Raw genomic sequence first — 23,832 nt, forward strand, 5'->3', positions numbered from 1 at the left:
GGAGCAGTTTTTGCAGACCTGTGTTCTGCTGCATTTGAGTCTTGTTGCCTGGGGAATGAAAATTCTGGTTGCCTTCAGTGAACCGCCCGGCGAGCTTGAGCTTGGGTTTCATACTCTGGGAGGCAAGCTTGGGATACACCCATTTTCCAGGTGGTAAAAGAGGCTTAGAGAAAGAAAGGATGTGCCTCTGTCGGGAGGAAGTAGAACTGTGGCCACCAGCACAGAATTTGCCCACTTGGCTTTGTCCGCAGGCTATGCAGGCTTCTGATAAGTGCCTGCCTACTGTGCACTCTCCCCTGGGGAACAGGGGCTCCTTATTCTAACCCTGGTGTGTCTGCTGTGTCTGTACAAGGCAAGCAGCTTCAACATATGGCAGGAAGATGCACTGGGCTGGCCTTGTGGGGCCTGGGGTGACACTAAGGGCACCAGGCACAGTTCCATCTCTTCCTTGCCCCTCCCTCGCCTCTGCCCTTCTGAGCTGGGAGGAGCCGGGAGGGATGGGGGAGGAGGTGCGTGTCCTCAGATGCCTGCACTATTTTTGGAGCTGCTTTGATCCTGATTCCGGGGCACATGGACTGTGACAGGCTCTTGGAGCAGACCCCATTTGCATACAGTCAGCTATGGATGCCGGCTTACCCCGGAGGCTCCTACCCTGGCACTTCTGGAACGGGGCACAGACTCTCGCCCTCCAAACTGGATGCCTTGTATTTCTTTTGCTTTCCTAACTGCCAGGGCTGGAACCTCCAGGACAATGTTGAACAGACGTGGCCAGAGTGGACATCCTTCCCTTGTTCCTGATCTTACGGGGAAAGCATTCCATCTTTTGGCATGGAGTATGATGTTAAACTGTGATTTATCAGGTTGAAGATGTTCCTTTCTATTCTTCATTTGTGGAGTGTTTTTATCATGAAGAGGTGTTAGATTACGTCCAGAGTGTTTTTCTGAAAGATGCCTTCTTTTAAAATGTTCCAGGCAAGCTCACTTTTTCTTCTGAGGGTGAAGTCTCAAATGCAAATCCAAAGAGTGAGTTGCAAATCATTGCTCAGGCACTGGTGTGTCACAGCTCTTAAACAGGTGTCTGCTCTTGTAAAGGAGACCACAGCCCAGCAGGAGGGAGGAGGCTAGAGCCCCCAGCCCAGCAGGAGGGAGGAGGCTAGGGCCCCCAGCCCCCTTGACACTCACTCCCCCTCTGCCCGTAGGCCTATGAGAAGCGCTTCCCCACCTGCCCGCAGATCCCCGTCTTCCTGGGTAGCGAGGTCCTGCGCGAGTCCCGCAGCGCAGACGGGGCGGTGCACGTGGTGGAGCGGAGCTGCAGGTTGCGCGTGGAGGCCCCGCGGCTGCTGCGCAAGGTGGGTGGGGAGGGGTTCCCAGAAGTGCCAGGGGGCCCCACGGAGGAGGGGACTGGAAAGGGGGGGATCTGGGGGCGGGCTCAGGTGGTGAAGCCAGTGAGTATGCATATGAGTGTAGGTGCTGGTGGTACACGTCCTGGGGTTGGGGTTGGGGCCTGCGGAAAGGGGGCGGTTGTTCTAGGTCGGAGGGCCGGTCTGGGAAGGACAAAGGCCTAGGACCTAGGGACTGGGGCTGGGGCTGCTGGGCAGGCTCCGGGTGGGGCACAGGGGGTCTTGGGGTTTGTGGGTGTTGGGCTGGGTACGGGATACTGCCGGCTGGTGGGCAGGCGCGGGGTCTTGGGGTCTTGGTGAGTCTTGGTATCCAGCAGCCCCCACCCCCTTCGCTGCTCCTTCCCTTGCAGATTGCCGGCGTAGAGCACGTGGTCTTTGTGCAGAGAAACGTGTTGAACTGGAGGGAGAGGACCCTCCTCATTGAAGCCCACAATGAGACCTTCGCCAACCGCGTGGTGGTCAACGAGAACTGCAGCTACACTGTAAGCCTGCGTCCCGCCCCCTTCCTGCGTCCCGCCCTCTTCCTGTGTCCTGCAGTCCACGCATCAGCCTGGCTGCCTCTCCCCTGCTCCCAGGGCCTTGTCGGATAAATTGCAGGACACTCACTTACATCTGCAATTCAGATACACAGCTGATACTTTTCTGTTTGTTTAAATAGCCTCAAATACCGCTTGGGACATACTTACCAAAATATTATTCGTTGTTTATCTGAAATTCAAATATGGCATCCTGTATTTTATTGGGGAAAGCTGGCAACCTGCCTCCACCTCCCTCTTCTCTCTGTCCTTTTCTTCCTCCTTGAAAGGGAGGCTCATTTACGTTTTTTTTTTTTTTTAATTTTTAATGTTTATTTATTTTTGACAGACAGAGAGACAGATCATGAGTAGAGGACAGGCAGAGAGAGAGGGAGACACAGGCTCTGTGTCCGAAGCAGGCTCCAGGCTCTGAGCTGTCAGTACAGAGCCCAACGCGGGGCTCGAACCCACGAACCATGAGATCATGACCTAGGCCAAAGTCAGACCCTTAAACGACTGAGCCATCCAGCGGCCCCTATAGTTTCTTCATCTGTAAAATGGGGTTAATGATGACACCTCCCACATGGGTTGTGGTGAGAAGTAGGGGAAGAAAAGTATCCAAAACCCCTTAGAAGAGGGCCTGGCACATACCAAGCCCTGTATGTGTGTTACCTTTTCAGATCATTAATAGTAATTATTATTCTCCAGTACACACTGACTGAGCACCTACTATGTGCTGGGCATCCGGCCAGAGCACGGACTAGTCCCCCTGACCTTTGTTCTCACAAGGACCTCCATTCCAGTGGCAGATACAGACAAGAAAAAAGGTCAACGTAATCTTACAACTTCACAAATACTAAGAAGGGATCCAGAAGACAGGATTAGGGAAAATAAGAGGAGAGGCACTCTGTTAGGTAACAGTGTCCCACTGAAGCCACCAAGCTGAGAGCTGGTGGATGAGAGGGCTGGGAACAGAGTTCTGGGGTGGGAACAGCATGTGTGAAGACCCATAGGTGGATGAGTGAAGTCTGAGAATGGGGGCTGCAGGGGCAGGGTCCTGCTGCCCCCGGGTTGGAGTGAGGGAGGAGTCTGGAGGCGTTTGCTGGGATGGAGCCCAGCTCTGCCACCTCCTTGCTGAATGATGTTGGGCAAGTTGCTTCCCCTCCCCAGGCCACCCCTTGCATACCTGTCAGCAGAGCCCGCCTCATCCGGTGCTGGCTGGAGCCTATAAGACAATGTAGGTAAAGCTCCTTTAGCCTGTGCTAGATCCCGAATGCTAGTTTTCATGATGATAACTCCAGTGTCGTAACTATGGTTCATTAGAGCCTTCCCTATGGGGGGTGGGGCATTGCCTTGTGTATCTGTCCCATCCCTAGCATTTGGCATGGTGCCTCGTATACAGCAGGTGTCCAGTAAATGCCCATTGCTTTTTCTTTCCACACCTCCAGCTCCTCTGGGAATTGGACCCAGAATATTCCAATGCTTACCTCTAGGGAGTTGTGTGGGTGGCAGCTTTTTATAAATCACTTTTAGTGCATTTATAATATGTATTTAGTGCATATTTCTCAGCATGAGTTCTACCAACCGCTGAATTAGCGTCACTGAGGCTGCTTGGGAAATGCAGGTTTTCAGGCCCTGCCCTGGACCTATTTGGCCCAGGCATCTGCATATTTAAATTTTTTTTTAAATGTGTATTTATTTTTGAGAGAGAGAGAGAGAATGAGCCGTGGAGGGGCAGAGAGAGGGAGACACAGAATCTGAAGCAGGTTCCAGGCTCTGAGCTGTCAGCACAGAGCCCAATACGGGGCTCGAACTCACAAACTGTGAGATCATGATCTGAGTCGAAGTCAGATGTTTAACCGACTGAGCCATCCAGGTGCCCAGCATCTGCATGTTTCACAGACTCCCTGGTAGTACTTCTGCCCAGGAAAGTTTGAGAGGGACTAAGTCTGGGTCTGCATAGAAGCTCTGTCAACAAAGTTTGTCCGTGTGTGTGTGTGTGTGTGTGTGTGTGTGTGTATTTGTTTACAATAAATATGTAACATAATAAATACTTTAAAATATATATTTAAAATATGTAATAGTTATATATAACTTACATATAATTATATATTAAGTACATTAACTCATTTATAAAGTTTATTTTGAGGGAGAGAGATAGAGTGAGAGATAGTTGGGGAGGGGCAGACAGAGGGAGAGAGAGATTCCCAAGCAGGCTCCACACTGTCAGCGCAGAGACTGACGTGAGGCTCGAACTCACAAACCATCAGATCATGGCCTGAGCCGAAACCAGGAGCCAGTCACCCAACCGACTACGCCACCCAGGTGCCCCTAAATATATTACTCATTTAAATATATCATTATAGAACAGTTTTTAAGGGACAGGCTTGCAGATGCCAGACCCACTTCCTTCCAGCCCCTCATGAGAAGGCTCTTTGTTCTCTAACACTTGGCATTGTTCTCCGGGTGGGGTTGCTGCCCCCCCACTCCGGTATTGCCATGCTGTCCACAGCTGCTCTGGTTGGGCCCAGATCACCAAGAGAGCCCTGAGTGGGGGGCACTGCATCCCCCACAATGAGACTTGTCACTGCGGCTGCCTGGCTTTCAGGTCCACCCCGAGAATGAAGAGTGGACTTGCTTTGAGCAATCCGCCTCGCTCGACATCCGGTCCTTCTTTGGCTTCGAAAGTGCCTTGGAGAAGATCGCCATGAAGCAGTACACGGCTAACGTCAAGAGGGTAAGGGGTGGGCTCCATCAGTCACAGGGAGGAAGGTACACAGACCTCAGAGCCTGGTTCAAAACCTGCTCTGACACCTGACAACCCAAGTGACATCGGGCAAAATCGATCCTTAACCTTCCTTGGCCTCAGTCTTTTCATCCATAGAGTGAGTATCCTAACAATGACCATAACACACAAGATAATGAGTGGAAACCACCTGGCCTGAAATGGGGGCACCATAATCATTATCCAGATGCTCCCTGATGTTTGGGGCTTGTGTAGTGAACTCTGGACAGAGAAGGGGCATTCTGTGGTGCTTTTTCCTGGTTAAAATTGGTTGCTGTGTAAGGCTCTCAGACCTGTCCCTGAGAGGCCTTTTCGCATAATGAAACGGGTGAAATTCATTTCAACGATGTATTTTAACCCACATGTTACCTATAGAAAACCTACCAATGAGCTATTTTACATTCTTTGTTCCGTCCTAAGTCTTGGAAATCCGGTTCATATCTGACGCTCACAGCACATCTCCATTTGGACCAGCCACATTTCAAGTTCTCCGTAGCTACGTGTCAGGGGTGGGGCTGCAGCCAGGTGGGAGTGACTCCCGGGCTGATGAGGTTATCCCTGCTCTCCTGCCCTGCGGCTCATATGCCTCTGGTCTCTCTGGCTTCCAGGGGAAGGAGGTGATTGAACATTACCTGAACGAGCTTATCTCCCAGGGCACCTCTCACATTCCCCGATGGACGCCTGCCCCCGTCCGAGAGGAGGACGCCCGCTCCCAGGCTGGGCCGAGGGATCCGGGCTCCCTGGAGGTTGATGGGCCCATCGGTGCTCCAGGCCCTGCGCCTGAGGTGGTGGTTACAGACGGTAGGTCCCTGTGGCTGAAGCCAGCGGGCCAGGCCTGTACCCTTGTGCCCCCCACAACTGCCCCAGTCCCTGGAAACCTGCTTTGTGTTTGCTCACTCCGCGCGGGAAGAGTTGCTGCGGGTCCCCTTGGGAATGGGTCTACGAACTGGAAAGACTCAGCTTCCGCCCTTTCCCGCTGCTTTACCCTCTCTTCCTTCCTTCCGGCCCAAGAGCCAGAACTGGTTTATTTCTAAATCAGGAATTGACCTGATCTGGTGCCTCAGGGCTGCCCTTTTCTCTGGTTTTATTACTATTTTTAATTATATGAGTAATGTATGGAGATGGTAGAAAGAAATATTCAAACTTCTTGGAAGATGTAAATGAGGAAGTAAGACTCTTTTCTTCTCTCTGGAGGCAATACTAATTTTGTGGTCGTATTTCGTGAAACTACCTAGCCATATATATGTACATACGTATACACACATGTGTATATACAGGCATGCATACCTGTATAATGTATGCTGAGCCAACATTACACATTCTGCTTGATGTTTTGCTTTTTTTCATTTACTAATGTTGCTTGAACAGCTTTCTATGTCAGTGCATCTGTTTCAGCACTTTGCGGTATTTCATGGTGTGGCTGCACCATAACTCATTTATTAATAAACATTTATTATTGGGGCACCTGGATGGCTCAGTCAATTAAACGTCTAATCAGGCCATGATTTCACGGTTTGCAGGTTCAAGACCCATGTTGGGCTCTGCACTGACAGCATGGAGCCTGCTTAGGATTCTCTCTCTGCCCCTCCCCTGCTTGCTCTCTCTCTCTCTCTATTTCTCTCTCAAAATAAATAAATAAACTTAAAAAATAAACATTTATTATTACTTTTGTTAGTTTATTTATCTAGTCTTCTCTTTATGGACGTGAGGTTTCCAGTTTTTAAAACATAGAAATAATGTAGTGTATCTTTGTACTTAAGTTTACTTACTTGTTTTGAGAGAGGGAAAGCCCCAGCTGGGGAGGCACAGAGAGAGAGGGAAACAGAGAATCCCAAATAGGCTCTGCACGTGAGTGTAGAGCCTGATGTGGGGCTTGAACTCATGAACCATGAGATCATGACCTGAACTGAAGTCAGACACTTAACTAACTGAACCACCCAGGTGCCCCATTAAGATTTTATTTTTAAATAATCTCTACCCCCAACATGGGGATTGACCTCACAACCCTGAGATTAAGAGTCACATGTTCCACCCACAGAGTCAGCCAAGCACCCCTATAGCATAAAATTTTTACAGTTGAATTGCTGGGTCAAAGGTTATATGCAGGTAAAATTTTGGCACATTTACCAGTTAGGCCTTCAAAGATTGGTTGTACTAATCAATGTTCCCCCAAAAGTGTGTAGCTATGTCTATTCCTGACTTCACTCTGGCTCCCCACAAGACTATTATTAAATGTTTTAAAGTTCTGAAAGCAAAAAGTGACCTCTAGTAAATTAGTGATTAGGTCTTTCCTCATGAATGAGGCCAAATATTATTTTCTCATGCTTAGTGACTCCATATGGCTTTTTTGTGAATCTCTCTGTTCTTGTACTTTGTCTATTTTCCTGTTTGCCCATGGATTTCTTTCTTTTTTTAATTAAAAAAAATTTTTATTTATTTATTTTTGAGAGAGAATGAGACAGAGCACGAGTGGGGGAGGGGCAGAGAGAGAGGGAGACACAAAATCTGAAGCAGGGTCCAAGCCGTCAGCACAGAGCCCAATGTGGAGCTCAAACTCACAAACCGTGAGATCATGACCTGAGCCGAAGTCGGAGGCTTAACCAACTGGGCCACACAGGCATCCCTGACCATTGATTTCTCATTGCTTTGTAAGAACTCTTCATATGTAAGGCAATTAGCCTTTTGTCATATTTTCGACTTTTATTGATAATGGGAAATGTTTACAATATAATTTTAAATAAATTAAAAAAAAACCCTAGGACACAAAACTACACATACTCCCTGAGTTCAGTTTTAGCTCTGTGCATTTGTGCTCATGATGATTCATTCTTTTGGGGTCACTGAAATGTCAGGCTTGGCTTTCTTAGAGATATGCCACATAACCAGTAAATTACATCTGGGGCATTGTGTAGGGAGAACAAAATTCATTCATTCACAAATATTTATTCTGTACCAACTCTGTGCTAGCTGGCTGCTGTTGTATGTGAACTTTTAAAATATTTAAAAAATTAGGGGCGCTTGGGTGGCTCAGTCCGTTAAGCGACTGACTTCGGCTCAGATCATGATGTCACAGTTCGTGGGTTTGAGCTCCACATGGGGCTCTGTGCCGACAGCTCGGAGCCTGGAGCCTGCTTTGGATTCTGTGTCTCCCTCTCTCTCTGCCCCTCCCCTGCTTGTGCTCTGTCTCTGTCTCTCAAAAGTGAATAAACATTAAAAATTTTTTTAAATATTAGAAAAATTAAATCTTCTGCCTCTTCTTGCACACATTGTCTGGTGGTCATGACTTTTACCCTAATTTTGCACCAGGCTTTTCCTTCCTTCGCCCTCTGCACTGTGCTCAGGATGGCTGGCGAGAGGCAGAGTCACCCCCCTTCCACCCTGCTCTGAATCACTGAGCCTTTGTGCTCAGGAGAAAGGGGCCTTCACAGCCGCATAGAGGCCGGAAGGATGCTGGTATCTCCTGTCTCCCTTGTGTTCTCTCTCTCATCCTGTCCACCCCTCCTTACCGTCTCCAGCATCTCCCCTTCTGACCACTCTGTTTGGGGGGTCTGGACGCCACCTGTCCCCATACACCACCAGCATCCCTCCTGCTTCTGTTTACCCAGATGCCTGCTGACCTCCAGCCCGGGACTTTTCTTGTTTTAGAGGGAACCATTGGGTCCTGCTGCTGGAGGTACACACATTCCATTTGTTTTCGTATTGTGCCACCCGAACACAAAAAACAGGCTACACTCATGGGGGCTGCTCTTTGTGGACCGTCTACCCACTGCGGAGATGCTAATATGCTGGTGTGCCTCACCATGCCAGCATCTGCCACCTCAACAGTTAAGAGTGGGCAATGGGTGGGGTGCCTGGATGGCTCAGTCGGTTAAGCGTCTGATCTCGACTCAGGTCACGATCTCATGGTTCGTGAGTTCGAGCCCTGTGTCCGGTTCTGTGCTGACAGCTGCAGCCTAGAGTCTGCTTCAGATTCTTTGTCTCCCTCTCTCTCTGCCCCTCCCCTGCTCACACTCTGTTTGTCTCTCAAAAATAATAAATGTTGAAAAACAAATTTTAAAGAGTGGGCAGTGGGACCTCAGGTTGAGCCCAGCCTCTAAATGCCCGCACATGCTGACCCCCAAACAGTCCCATTGTGCAGGACAGGACTGAACAGTGTTTGGAATGATCCGTGCAGCTCCCGGGCTGTATTTTGGGGTCAGGGCTCTGTCTACAAAAGGCCTCTAGCCCACAGAGGGGCTGGGAGGTGGGAAGGCAAAAGGAACTGTATTTACTGACCATCTCTTGTATGCTCGGTGCACCACATGCATCCACTCGCTACTTAACCTGTCTTGGCCTCAGTTTTGTCTTCTGTGAAGTGGGGGACAGTAGTGTGCCTGCCTCACTGGGGCGTCGAGACAACTCACTGAGATGGTGCATGTCTAGAAATATGAGTGCGTATTGTTAATTATCTTCAGAGATTGGGTAGCTCCAGAGGGTGGGAATTAGCTTGATGTCCGAAGTCAGAGGAGACAAATCACTTGCCACTGTGAGATCCAAGCTGGCCCCTCCATGAGTTTTCAGAAACCCCTTGGAAAGGGCCAGCAAGACCAGAAGATGTGGAGCCCATGTGGCTGTTCTTGGGTGAAAGGGCCACCGTACGGCTTGGAACTGCATTTCAGATCTGAGGCGGCCAATGAGGCGAGGGTTCCAGAAAGGGTAGACCATGTGGTAAAGACAGTGGCATCGCCCTCTGGTCCTGAACGCCTCCACCTTCTCCTGCAGGGGACAAGCTAGATGCAGACTACATTGAGCGCTGCCTGGGTCATCTCACACCCATGCAGGAGAGCTGCCTCATCCAGCTGCGACACTGGCTGCAGGAGACCCACAAAGGCAAGGTGGGTGCAGAGCTGGGGCCTACCAGACCATGTTCAATGACAGCCACTCACCCCAGGCACTGGGGGAGGAAGGGCCAGGTAAACAGGCTGATGTAATCAGCAGTTCTGAAAACTTGTATTTTGCCTTCTTTTTATCCTGTATCGTCTCATGTATCTGTAATGCATGTTGTGCATACCGTTGACTGCAGGGTTTCTCATCCTTTGCACTGTTGACATTTGAGGCCCGACAGTTCTTTATGGGGTGGGGTGTGCCCTGTTGGGTGTCGCAGCATCCTGGCCTCCACCACTAGATGCCGGGAGCTCTTCTTCCCCAGTTGTGACAACCCAAAATGGCTCCAGACTCTAAGCCCCATAACAGGAATGTCCACCATGCATGTAGGTCCCAAGCATGGACTTGACCTTCAGCTCTGTTGAATGAGAAATTTGAGCTTGCCCTTCCTCCCTATCCCCTCCCCATGCTGCGTGTGTGTGGGGTGCAGACAAGGAAGTTGCTTTCATGTTGGGCTGTGATTTAACCTGTCTGCTCATTTTCTCATCTGTGAAAGGGGGATAATGCTAGCATACATCACCTAGACTGAATTTCAAGGGACGATCCACATAAAATGCCTACAGTCATGTCTGGCTCGGATGAGCACTCAGGGCAGGGGAGCCTTTACTGGGGCTGGATTTCTCTTGCCTGTCAATATTTGCCCAAGGGAAGGAAGGCGAGCTGGCAGGGACTTAACTTGTCACCTCGGCCTATGAATTACACTCTGGGTTATATGTGGTAGGAACACAGCTTGAGTCAAGGCAAAAAAAAAAAAAAAAAAAAAAAAAAAAAAAAGAGGAGGGGGCTATTTATTGGCTCATATAACAAACTGTTGAGAGGGATGTATTAATTTCTTAAGGCTGCTGAAAGAAAATGCTACAAACAACAGAAACTTATCCTCACAGTGCTGGAGTCCCAAAGCCTGAAGTCAAGGTGTGGTCAGGGTTCTGGAGCCTGCCTTTTCTCCAGCCTTCTGGAGGCTCTGAGAGACAGTCTGTATCATGCCTCCCCCTTCCTGGCTTCTGGTGGCTGCCACAGTCCTTGGCTTGTAGATACGTCATTCCAGTGTCTGCCTTCACCATCACGTGGTCTTTTTTTCCTCCATGTGTCCTGTGTCTGTGTCCAAACACAGGAAGGCCCACCTACTCCAATATGACCTCACTTTATCTAATTATATCCGGATAGACTCATTTCCATATAAGGTCCCATTCTGAGGTTCTGGGTAGACATGAATTTGGAAGGGACATCATTCAGCCCAGGGGGCCATGTAGCCTGTCTCAGGGATATCCCGAATCAGGACTCCCATGCGGTTGGGGCCGCTGAGCTCTTGTATCTGTTTACTTCTGCTTCATCCCCGCCAGACTTCCTTCCTCGTTGAGCTTGGAGCTGGGGCTCCCCATAACCTGCAGGCTCACCTTTACACCACAGAGAAAGGGCTTCACGTCCCGTTCTTCTGATTTAAATTGTCTAAATGCTCTGATTGGATTGTGCCACCGCTGAGGCCATGGGAGTGGAATGCTGACTGGCAACACCAGCTAAAACCGGCACTGGTGCTGGGGCGTGGGGAGGACACGTAGCTCCCCAGAAGCAAAGAGATGCCTGAAGAGGGAGAAATGTCTGGCAGCCCAAACTCACAGATTTTCACTACAGCCCGCCCCTTGGCTGTGTCGTTCGCGGTGGAGTGTGCGGTCCTTTTCCGAGCTATATATTTTGCAGAGAAGACAGGAGAACTCATTTTCCACAGTCTTCTCTACTGGGTGAGGGACTACCGTTCTACAGGCTTTACCCTTCTTGTCTCAGATTCCCAAAGATGAACACATCCTTCGGTTCCTGCGGGCTCGTGACTTCCACCTGGACAAGGCCCGGGAGATGCTGCGCCTGTCCCTGAGCTGGCGAAAGCAGCACCAGGTGGATTTCCTCCTTCAGACCTGGCGACCCCCCTGCTCTCCTGGAGGAATTCTATGCGGGGGGCTGGCACTACCAGGACATAGGTGCGTCCCTTTACCTACAGAACGCAAAAGGGGCCACTTTTCACATTGGGATCTTATTATTTTTCCTTTTGACTCTTCTGGGCATCTGGAGATGCCCTTGGGGTTCACCCAGCCATGAGGAAAGTAGGGCTGGAAGAGACATGTGGGCTTGAGGCAACATTTCTCCATGCAGAGGCAGCGTTAGCCCACCCTTACTTCTGATCATGGGGACCCCCACACATAATGGCTGCATGGGCATGCATCAGCGCCCTGGGGATGCCGTAGCAAATTACAACAAGCCGGGTGCCTTAGAGATGTATCTGCCAACAGTTCCGGAGGCAGAAACCCCAAATCAAGGTGTGGGCAGGGCTGTGCTCCCTGCGGTGAATCTCTCTCTGCCTCCTCCAGCTCCTCGTGGCCCCAGGCGTTCCTTGGCTTGTGGCTGTATACCCACACTCTGCCTGTCTTCACGTGGATTCCTTCTGGGTGCCTGTGTGTCCTCTCTTCTTATAAAGACCTCAGGTCACTGAATTTAGGACCCACACTGATCCAGTAGGATTTCATCTCGAGGTCCTAAACAATCTGATCTGCAGACTGTTTCCAAATAAGATCACATACAGAGGTTCTGGGTGGACGTGAATTTTTGGAGGACACTATTCAACCCGCTACAAATAAGTTCTCTCTCAGTTTTTTTTTTTTTAATCTTTATTTATTTTTGAGAGAGAGACAGAGTGTGAGCAGGGGAGGAGCAGAGAGAGAGGGAGACATAGAATCTGAAGCAGGCTCCAGGCCCTGAGCTGTCAGCACAGAGCCTGACGCAGGGCTCGAACTCACGAACCGTGAGATCATGACCTGAGCTGAAGTCGGATGCTCAACCGACTGAGACACGCAGGCGCCCCTCTTAGTTTTTTATTAAACTGCCCTTGATGTAAAAATTTGTATATATTGATTAGGGTGAGTGTTTGACTCACCTAAAGGACCGGTTGGGACACTTCAATATATAGTCAATTACCATTGTTCATGGATTCCATATTGTGAATTTGCCTCCTCACCACAATGTATTTGTAACCCCCAAGTCAATACTCAGGGTGCTTTTGCGGTCAATTATGAACACGTGTAGAGTGGCGAAAAGTCAGAGTCATCTGACCTGTGTGTCCCCTGCTGAGGTTGAACGAGATGTCCTTCTTTTTTTCAGTTCTTACACTGTTAACAAGAGTCCTTTTTAAAGTCTACTTAGTGCTACATTTTTTTTTTTGCATTTTGGGGGTGATGCTTAAAATGGCCCCCAGGCATAATACAGGAGTGCTGGCTAGTGTTTCAAAGCACAAGAAGGCTGTGACTCATGGAGAAAATGTTAGATAAGCTTCCTTCAGGCTTAGTGTGATGCTGCTGGCAATGAGTTCAATGTTAATGAATCAACAATATATACTCAATAAGGTGTCCTTAAATAGAAACACACAGAGAACAAGGTTATGTATTGATCAGTTGACAAAAATGTTGTGTCTAGAGGCTCGCAAGGACCTTACCCCATATTTTTCCTGGAAGCGATGCTTTAGTACTTCCTGATTCAGTGTTCAAGGTGACTTTGGAAAACATCACTACCATGAATAACAAGAATCGATTGTATTAGTATGTAATTCCTTATTTTTCCTATTTGCTTTGGCTGATAGAAAGCTAAGAACCAACGTCATCCACTCTCTCCATACTCCTTTATAACATGGTTCATATTTTCTTTTTTAAAAAGCTTTAGGGGTGCCTGGGTGGCTCAGTTCATCCAGTGTCTGATTCTTTTTTTTTTTAGTGTTCATTTATTTATTTTGAGAGCAAGAGAGCCTAAGTGAAGAAGGAGCAGAGAGAGAGGGAAAGAGAGAATTCCAAGCAGGCTTTGCACTGTCGGCGCACAGCCTGATGTGGGGCTCAATCCCATGAACTGTGAGATCATGGCCTGAGCTGAAACCAAGAGTCGGTTACTTAACCAACTGAGCCATCTAGGCACCCTAAGCATCTGACTCTTAATTTCAGCTCAGGTCATGATCTCACGGTTCATGGGATCGAGCCCAGCATTGAGCTCTGTGCCGACAATGTGGAGCCTGCTTGGGATTCTCTCTCACCCTGTCTGTCTCCCTGCCCCTCCCCAACTTGCACGTGAGCACGTCTCTGTCCCTCTCTCTCAAATAAATAAACATTAAAAAGAATTAAAAAAAAAATAAAAAGCTTCCAGATAAACGTGTAATGTTAGGACAGGTTTTCAGAGATGTTGCTAAGGCCATACAGAGTTCCCACATGCCCCTCACCCAGTTTCCCCTGTGATGTCAGTCTGTCTCCTTGACTCTTGAACACGTTGCTTCTGTCACCGTAATTGGCATCAATCCCTCTTGGGAGTGGGTAGAGCATTCCCAAATAAATGGACAGGAGGGGCAGGCTGAGCCACAGCCTGGCACCGCCTTCTCCGAAGAGAAGTTTGGGCCTGCCCTCTCACCAGCACTCCTGAAATAATGTCCCTTCTCTTTATGGGGCCTCCCCTGCAAAGACGGCCGCCCCCTCTATATCCTGCGCCTGGGCCACATCATGGACACCAAAGGCTTGATGAAGGCCGTGGGGGAGGAGGCACTGCTGAAGCATGTGAGTAGGGGTCCTCTCTCCCCGGACCCCAGGGCTGCCTGTGGGGGGAGCAGCCAAGTGAATGTTTGCCAGCACATTCTCTACTTTCCAGGTTCTTTCCGTCAATGAGGAAGGACAGAAGAGATGTGAAGGGAACACAAAGCAGTTTGGCCGTCCCATCAGGTAAGAACCCCCGCCAGGAGCAAATGCCCCCTGAAAAGAGTAAAAACAAGCCAAGCTTCACTGGGCATGGACTCAGCACTTTACAGGAATGTCCTTCATTTATTTGGTTCAGTGATCCTGTGAGGCAGGACCTGTTATTGTCCCTGTTCTTTATGGAGGGGGAAACTGAGGCTCAGAGTGGCTGTGCTCATCCCAGGTTGTTGCTAAGTGGGTAAGGTTACTGTCTCTGCCTCGGTCTCAAGGAGTTTACGCCCTGGCCTTGCTTTTTGAGGCCAACTCTGCCATCCCAGGTCCCTTGACTCTGCCTCCCAGGCAGGCGGACTCAACAGGTGTCATGGCAATCCGGTAACCCCTCGTCCGACCTGCCCCAGACCCCTCAGTTTCCCGCATGAGTACTTAGGGTGGCACGAACCTTCTGAACTATAGCTTGCTCGTCTGTAATGTGGGAATAACCATCATGAGTCCCAAGGCGTCTTCATGGATTATCAAAGGCCACGTCTGTTGAGAGAGAACACAAATGTGTGTGTAACACTTGCTGTGCAGCAAGTTCCGTTGAAGTACCTGCCTCACATCCTCCTTATTACAGTCTGGGAGGGAGGGGCCAGTGGGACCTGCCACTTTTTATCCCCACATGGCCTGATCTTTGTGAAAATCGAGTCCCTTTGCTGTTTGGAGCCTTTCCTAAGGGGATGTACATTGGCTGGGCTGGGAAATCGATCAATAAATCAGGGTCCTGATCCAAAGTGGAATTCACCTGAGATGGCTCAGATGACAGGGTGTCAGGAGGGACTCCTTGCAGCAGTGTGGATGGAAGGATCAAAGGCAGGATGGAGGGGCTCCCAGGGATTAGCTGCTGCAGTAGAACACTCATTTTCCTAATGAATTAGTCCTGAGGAAATGGAGGCACAGAGAAGTTAAGTAACTTGGCCAAGGCCACACAGCAAGCGGCAGCGCTGAGATTTGAATCCAGGCCGTCTGGCTCTGGAGCGAGTGAGTGCTCTTGGCGCTTACACTCTATTTAGCAGTCGGAGCCTTTTCAACGATTGATAGCAATGACTTGCTTGAAGGAGTGCACTCTATGGCCTGTCCTTGCAGAGAACTTCACATATACTATCTCATTTAATCCTAACAATTGCTCGAGATGTTACTGCCCACTGCCACTGTCCTGATGAGGAAGCTGCCTGTGTCACACAGCTCTCGGGGGATGGAGGTGACACTTGAATTTGGGTGACTAGCCTTAGAGGCCATGCACTGAGCCTCCTCACCACCACTGGCCTCCCCAGCCTAGGGTTGGGGTGGGGAGTAGGATCCACAAGAGTGTCCTACGGCCTCCGCCCCTCTACTCCCAGCCCTGGCTTCCTGAGCCTCTCTGTCCTGTCTGCCAGCTCCCGAGGCCCCCCACCAACCGAGGGCTGTCGGGGGCCCTGGGATGTGGCAGAGCAAGCTGCAGTGAGGGGGTCATCTCTGCCGCAGCTCCTGGACCTGCCTGGTGGACCTGGAGGGTCTCAACATGCGGCATCTGTGGCGGCCGGGGGTGAAGGCCCTGCTGCGGATGATTGAGGTGGTCGAGGACAACTACCCTGAGACCCTGGGCCGGCTGCTCATCGTGAGAGCCCCCCGCGTCTTCCCGGTGCTCTGGACACTGGTGAGAGCAGGGGCCTGGGCCAGACCCCTCCCCCGTGCAGGCTGAGATGGGGTGGGGGAGTTCCCTCTGCCTGCTGGTTCAGTGTCCTTTCTTCTTCTTCCTCCTTCCTCCTCCCTCCTCCTTTCTCCTCCCTCCTCCTTCCTCCTCCCTCCCCTTCCTCCTCCCTCCCCCTCCTCCTACCTCCCCCACTCCTCCCTTCTCCCTCCCCCTCCCTCCTCCCCCCATCTTCCTCCTTCCTCCTCCTCCCTCCTCCCCCCTCCTTCCTCATCCCCTCCCCCCCTTCTCCCCCCTCCTCCTTTCTCCCCCATCCTTACTCCTCCTTTCTCTTCTCCCCTCCTTCCTCATCCCCCCCTCCTTCTTCTCCCACCTCCTCCTCCCTCCTCCCTCCTCCTCCTTCTTCCTTCTTCTTCCTCTTTCCTTCTTCTTTCTCCTTCCTCCCCCCTCCTCCCCCCTCCTTCCTCCTCCCCCCTCTCCCCCTCCTTTTTTCTCCCCCCATCCTTCCTCCTCCTTTCTCCTCCTCTCCTCCCTCCTCCTCCTGCCTCCCTCCCTTCCTCCTCCTCCTTCCTCCCCCCTCCTCTTCTTCTTCCTCCTCCATCCCTCCTCCTCCCTCCTCCTCCCCTCCTCCTCCCTCCTCCTTCTTCCTCCTCCTTGCTCCCCCCCTTCTCCCGCCTCCTCCCCCTCCTCCCCTCTCCTCCCCTCTCCTCCCCCCTCTTACCCTCCTCCTCCTTCCTTCCCCTGCCTCCCTCCTCCTCCTTCCTCCTCCTCCTCTCTTCCCTCCTTCTCCCTCCTTCTTCCTCCTTTTCTTCCTCCTTCTTCTTCTTCCTCCTCCTCTCCTCCCTCCTCCACTCTCCTCCTCCCTCCTCCTCCTCCCTCCTCCTCCTCCCTCCTCCTCCTCCCTCCTCCTCCTCCCCCTCCCTCCTCCTCCCTCCTCCTCCTTCTTCCTTCTTCTTCTTTTCTTCAACATTTATTTATTTCTCAGAGACAGAGGGAGACAGAGCACAAGGCAGGGAGGGGCAGAGAGAGAGGGAGACAGAATCCAAAGCAGGCTCCAGGCTCTGTGCTGTCAGCACAGAGCCCGGCACGGGGCTCAAACCCATGAACCGTGAGATCATGACCCAAGCCGAAGTCAGCTGCCCCACCTTACTGAGCCACCCAGGCGCTCCTGGTGGCATATCTTCTAAATAATAGCTTTGCTGAGATGTAACTCATCAGGTTCACTCTTTCCAAGTATAGAATTCGTGGTTTTTAGTATATTCCCAGAGCTGTGCAACCATTCCACCTTCTAGTTCCAGAACATTCTCAGCACCCCCAAGGGAAACCCTGTACCATCAGCATTCCTTCCTCTCCCGGCTTCCCAGCTCCTGGCAGCCATCAGTCTGCTTCCTGTCTCTATGGATTGGCCTGTTATAAATATTTCACAGAAGCGGAATCATATGAGGCATTTTGCATCTGATTTCTCTCACTGAGCATAATGATTTCAGGTGCATCGTGGTGTAGCATATCAGTACTTCATTCCTTTTTATGGCCGAATACTATTCCACCATATGGACAGACCATGATTTATGTATCTCTTGTCCTGCTTTGTGGATGCTGGGTCACACTCAGAATTGTATAGTGTTCCTGGGGCTCCTGTGAGCTGACTCTGAGGAGTGTTGGGATCCTGTGCTGCAGGGATTTGAAACCTTTTTGCCCAAGACCCACAGTAAGAAATACATGTTATATTACCACCCAACGCAAACACTCACACACCTGAAATAGATCCGCAAGCGATGGTTACATTAACTATGTGCAATATCCTCTTTTCTCTCTCTCTCTCTCTTTTTTTAATGTTTTATTTTGAGAGAGAGGACAGACAGAGCATGAGGCGGGGAGGGGCAGAGAGAGAGGGAGACACAGAGTCCGAAGCAGGCTCCAGGCTCTGAGCTGTCAGCACAGAGGCCCGACGCGGGGCTCGAACTCATGGACTGTGAGATCATGACCTGAGCTGAAGTCTGATGCTTAACCCACTGAGCCACCCAGGCTCCTCTCTTTTTGCTCTTTTATTCCATTCCATTAAAAATAAGCTAATCATGGAGGTGCTTGGTGGCTCAGTTGGTTGAGTGTCCAACTCTTGATTTTGGCTCAGGTCATGATCCCAGTATTGTGGGATCAAGCCCTACATCAGGCTTTGCAATGAATGTTGTGCTTGCTTAAGATTCTCTCTCCCCCCCCCCCCCACCCCTTTCTGCTGCTTGCACATACTCTCTATTAAATTTTTTTTTTCTCAGATTTAAAAAAATTGGCTAGCCACACGTGCTAAATTGATCTCACAACCACTATCGGGTTGTCACTGACAGTTGAAAACCACTGCCTGGGGGCTTTGCTACTGGTTCCACAGGCCAGTGCAGAGTGCCAGCCCCCCACCCCTAGTCCTGCACACCCTGAACATACCCGGTGCCCTGAGGATTCAGTGCCCAAGAAAGCCTGGAAAGAGCTGCTATAAGTTGAGGTTCAATCAGGATAGAGATTTGAGAGTTAAGTGGATTCAGTGTTTCACTAAGCACCTACTGTGTGCCAGACACCTTTCCAGGCCCTGCGTATTTGGAGTAAACAAGCCAGCCACTGTATCTCTCCCCAACTGTGACAGGGCGGGGAGAGATAAAGCAGATAATGTCACACAAGGAAATGCTTCATGGTTCCCTGTGACTAGGGCGTGAGGCCCTACAGGGTTCGTGGAGAGGCTGAATCAGGCAGGGGGTAATGCAGGTGGGTAATTTAGACTGGGAAACTGAGGAAGGTCCCTCGGAGGAGGTAACAAGTGGCTGAGACCAAAGGAAGGAGCAGGAGTCCTTCAGGGAAGGGTGGGGAGGAAGGTGGGTCAGGCAACCCACACAGTAAGCACAAAGGCCTGGAGGCAGGACTGTACGTGATGCCTTTTGAGAAACTGAAAAACCAGTGCAGGGTGGCTGGAACGAAAAGGAGCAAAAAGGCCGGTGGCCCTGGCAGAAGCTGGGAAAGTGCTCAGGGACCAGTGGCTGCTGAATCCAGGCTGTGGCAAAGGTGGGACTTCATCCTGGGGCAGTAGGGAGCCATGGAGGGTTGTCAGCAGGAGACGATGTGAGCAGACTTCTGGGACAGAACGTTCTTTGGCCACTGTGGCTACGTCAGGGCCTTGCTGGGGCTGGGGCTGGAGAGCAGGAGCTGCAGGAGGGACAGGCAGGACCTGCCACTGAAGCTTTTTATCTTGAAATATCCTGAACTTTGGGAAAATTAAATTCTTGCTGTTGGGAGACTTCTAAGAAGATGTGTATTGGGTAGGGGTGGGAGCCAGTCATTCAGGGTGCTGGCCAGAAGTGGGATTCACCCCAATGGCTTAATGGGGACATAACATAAAAGAACTCCTTGCAGAGGTATGGGCAGGATGGAGAGGCCCCCAGGGACTAGACCCTGCAGTGATCCCTGACACCCGGGGGTGGGGGTGGGGGGGTTGGTGGTGCCACGGGAGGAGATGGCATTGTTACCAAGCCTCATGAGAGCCGGAATGTGGCAGGGGGGTGGGGGGGCCCAGGGGCAGTGAGGCGGCAGGGAGTGGGGGAAGAAGTACCCTGGCCTCTCTCTTTGTTCCCACCTCCTGCTGCTGTACCCCCTCCTCTGCCCAGTGGCCCACACCAGATGGAAGCCAGTGGCACGGAGCCCAGGTTGCCGAGGACGGCAGGTGACTGCTTCCCCGGGTGGAGGCTGAAGGAGAGTGACCACACAGGTGGGATTCCAGTTCCTGTAGCATTCCTTGCTCAATTGGCTTGTACCTTGCCAATGCTAAGTCCTTCCTTCCTTCCCCAACTATGTGTTGAGTCAGACACCACACCAGCATCGTGGGTGGGGGGGTAGGGGTTGCCCATGAAAAAAAAAAAAAAAAGGATTGACATGCAGTTTCGAGTTCGGTGTTAAAGTATTTTCCATCTGGGGCAAACAAAATAGGATCATCCAAAGAGTAGAATTATTATTCAGCCATAAAAAGGGATGGAGTAATGATCTGTGCTGCCAGGTGGATGAACCTAGAAAAAACATCATGCTGAGGGAGAGAAGCCAGGCACAAAAGGCCACATACTGGAGGATTCCATTTCTATGAAATGTCCAGACAAGCAAATCCACAGAGACAGAAAGCTGACTGGTGGTTCCAGGAGCTGGGGGGAGGGGAGTGGGGCGTGACTGCTAATGTGTATTAATGGTGTAAAAGGAATGGGGTTTCCTTTTGGGGTGAAGAAAAGTCTTGGAATTACAGGAAAGTGGTAGTTATATAACATAGTGAATGAACTAAAGCCACTGAATTGTTCACTTTAAAAGGGTTAATTCACTTTAAAAAGGGGCTAATTCTCGGTTGGAAGAGCATGCGACGTTTGATCTCGGGGTTGTGAGTTCGAGCCCCATCCATGCTGGGTGTAGGGATTAGTTAAATAAAAACTTGAAAAGAAAAGAAAAAAGAAAAGAAAAGAAAAGAAAAGAAAAGAAAAGAAAAGAAAAGAAAAGAAATGGTTAGTTCCTTGTCGTGTGAATTACATCTCAATAACAAACAAAAAACCAAAAATACCTTTCCATCTTGTCTCATCTCCCCCACTTCAGATCAGCCCCTTCATCAATGAAAACACCAGGCAGAAGTTCCTCATCTACAGTGGCAGCAATTACCAGGGCCCCGGAGGCCTCGTGGACTACCTAGATAAAGAAGTGATCCCCGACTTCCTTGGGGGGAGAGTGTGTGGTGAGTGTGTGGCTGCAGGCCCTGGGCTGTGGCCTGGGGGTGGGGGGTGGGGGAGCCAGGGATTGCTGGGGCAGGGCTGCAGAGGGCCACGGAGGCTGGAGTGGGGCACTCTGTCATGTGTGTGGGTGCTGGTACCCTGCAGAGGCCATGCTTTCTCTTTTGGGGGCAAGGCTTGTTTTAGACGCTTCCCCAAAGAGAAGTGAGTCTTGTCCAAAGGAGGGGCCTTAGCTTGGTTTTCAAACATAGTGATCCAGATGGAAGTTTCTAGAAGACCAGAGACCAGGCCAGTCAAAAGTTTACCCCGGTATTCCCTATGCACTTCGTCGCTAGGCAGCAGTCAGGGTTTACCTGCTGACTTTGCGCCCTCTGCTGCTGAGAGAGGTGACTCGAACATCCCAGTGGCCTGAACCCCAGAGCCTGTGTATCCAAAGGGATTTATTCCCAACCCACAACCTCACGGAATGGTTAGATGGCCAACTACTTCAAGGAGAGGCAGCCACAGAACCCGTTTTACTGCCTCCCCTTGGGGCTGAGATGACACAGGCAGGGGTGACCCTGGGTCACAACTGTCTTATCTCATCTGGCCATGGGATGAGGGCAGTCCCCTCTTCCTTGTCTAATAGAATACCAAACTCCAAGCATACATGATTTCTGAGTAAAAAAAGGCATTTCCTAGGAATTCTGCCAATTTGAATCTCTCCACTTGTTGAGATACATACATGTGATTTATGTTTAACAAACGGGCCTGTAAGAACCAGCATGGTAATAAGAGACTTGAGCCTGGGGGCCCTGATAAACATGGGTTTGTGCCCAGGCTCAGACACTTTCTGCTGTGTGATCTCAGGCAAGTGGCTTGATCTCTCTGGGCTTCCATTTTCCTCCTCTGTGAAATGGAAATAGTAAGAGTTCCTACTGCATTGTGGTTTTGGAGATGAGGTCATGGGAGAGCCCCCTGTACTGTTCTCACTTTGGGGTTGTTGTTGTAAGTGCACTTTCAGGGGTCACAAAGTACCCTTCTGTGGGTCAGCCAGGCCGGCTGGGTCCTGACCTGCTACTTTCGTCTTTATCCCCCAGTGTAATGTCCCCGAAGGAGGGGCTGGTCCCCAAGTCCCTCTATCTGACAGAAGAGGAGCAGGAGCACACAGACCAGCTGCGGCAGTGGAGAGAGACTTACCAGTCGGCCAGCGTGCTCCGAGGGGCCCCCCATGAGGTGCTGGGACCTGGCCCGGGAGGGCCCGCCGGGTTGGGGTGGGGTCTTAGGTCAGGGTCCCTCGAAGCAGACCTGAGACAAGAGTTCTTGTGCTAGCAATTTGTTGAGGGTGAGCTCTGAGGAGAAACCTGTAAGGAGAGGTGGGACAGGATGGGTACGGGGAAGGATGCAAGCAAAGGGGTGGTGCAGCAAGTCCCCTGATCCCAGGGGAGCACTGGGCTGTGCAGAGCATGGCAGATGGGCAGATGAAGACCCAGGTGGGCACCACAGCACCTACTGCAGCTGACCTCCCCATCCTGGCTCCCCACTCCTGGTGGGATTCCAGGTCGGACCCTCAGACCGTGCCCTCCCCATGCAGGTTGCCGTGAGATTCTGGAGGGCGAGTCAGTCATCACCTGGGACTTGACATCCTGAGAGGGGACGTGGTGTTCAGCCTGTACCACAGCAAGCAGGTGCCCAAGCCTGGACCCCAGGAGCCTGGGGCCAGGGCCGGCGGGCAGCTGACGGACAAGGGCTGGGTCCTAGGTGTGGATTACAGCCGTGTGGAAGCCCCCCTTGTCTGCCGGGAAGGGGAGGAGCATCCAGGTTCGAATTCCTTTGTTCATTCATATCGTCACTCAGGATTGAGTGTCCACTGTGTGCCAGGGTTGTGGGGAGCACCCAAGTAGATGAACTGCATATGGACTTTGGCCTTGGAGCCCCCTGTGGGATGGGTGGGGAGAAAGACAGAATCAGACAGATCCAGGACTCTGGGGACCTCCCAGGACCCCAGCCTCAGAATCCCTGGGACTCTTGTCAGAGATGCAGATTGCCAGGGCCCATGCCAGGGAGGGGTAACTCAGACCCTCTGGGTGTGAGGCCTGGACCCTGCATCCCTCACCCTCTCCCAGTGATTTCTGACGTGTGAGCTTCAGAAGCTATGCAGCAGAGACATACTAAGTCTGGGAACGGAACTCAGATGCGTTGTGGAACATGAACACGAGGCCCCCTGCATTCTCCACTCTCCAGTGCTTGTAAAGTCTCACATCGCTGGCCTCGCTCGCTCTCCTCACCCGTACCGCACACCACAAGCTCTGATGAGCACTGCAGATCTCTCTGAAGGTTCCCTGAGCAGCACACTGTCTTGCACCTCACACACCAACACCCCTAGCCCTCATTCTCAGCGTCCAGGCCCTCAACTAGCTCTAACCAACCTGCCAGCTCCCTGCCTGAATCCCTGCCTGGACCTCATCTGCATATCATGCTCAGGAGAACAAAAGCCCAACAAAGTCCAGGCATTTAATTAAACCGCGCCTGTTGCCCTGCAACTACAGCCCTCCCTCTCCAGGCCTCCACTCCCACCAGATTTAGAGGGAGGCTCTCAGCCCCCAGGGATATGGGGGTAACAGCAGAGGGGCCAAGGATGACTTCGGGAGGCCCTGAGAGGAAGACTGGCTGGTGGATCCGTTTAGTAAGGGGCTCCTGTCCCCAGGAGGACCAGAGCCTCAGGCCCGGCTGCTGTGTTTCAGGGCTCCCACGTGACCCGGTGGCCTGGCACCTACTTGCTCCAGTGGCAAATGCACAGCCCCCCTGGCAATGTGGCCTGCAGCATCCCAGGTGTGGAGGATGTCCTGACGGCCCTGCACAGCCCTGGCCCCAAGTGCAAACTCCTCTACTACTACGAGGTGCTGGCGTCTGAGGACTTCAGGTAGGAGGGGCTGGGGAGGGGGAGCCTGGGCAGGAAGGGTCCTGACTCCCCTCTAGGCGAGGCCCACAGCACTCCTGAGGCCCCTTCCTTCTGGGCTGGGGGGCACTAGATTCACCTCCCTCACTTGTCTTTGAGCTTATCCAGGGGCAGGTCCCCAGCATTGGTATTGTTAAAATTCTCCAGTGGTTCAGCACGTGTG

The 23,832-nt window shown here is 51.3% G+C and overlaps 1 protein-coding gene across 1 annotated transcript in view; it reads left to right on the forward strand.

Annotated features, from left to right (window-relative positions):
* The window catches only part of SEC14L5 (SEC14 like lipid binding 5), a 41,867-nt gene that overhangs the window by 15,062 nt on the left and 2,973 nt on the right, over positions 1–23,832 (forward strand). The window contains 16 exon segments of the mRNA XM_053893921.1: positions 1,200–1,349; positions 1,751–1,882; positions 4,524–4,652; positions 5,309–5,501; positions 9,462–9,574; positions 11,403–11,537; positions 11,539–11,593; positions 14,103–14,194; positions 14,286–14,356; positions 15,830–16,001; positions 20,601–20,747; positions 21,811–21,828; positions 21,830–21,959; positions 22,305–22,346; positions 22,349–22,531; positions 23,435–23,633. Coding sequence (XP_053749896.1) covers positions 1,200–1,349; positions 1,751–1,882; positions 4,524–4,652; positions 5,309–5,501; positions 9,462–9,574; positions 11,403–11,537; positions 11,539–11,593; positions 14,103–14,194; positions 14,286–14,356; positions 15,830–16,001; positions 20,601–20,747; positions 21,811–21,828; positions 21,830–21,959; positions 22,305–22,346; positions 22,349–22,531; positions 23,435–23,633 — 1,961 coding nt within the window.

The sequence above is a fragment of the Panthera pardus genome, unplaced genomic scaffold, assembly GCF_024362965.1.
Source record: "Panthera pardus isolate Hobbes unplaced genomic scaffold, ASM2436296v1 HiC_scaffold_4, whole genome shotgun sequence".
NCBI lineage: Eukaryota > Metazoa > Chordata > Mammalia > Carnivora > Felidae > Panthera > Panthera pardus.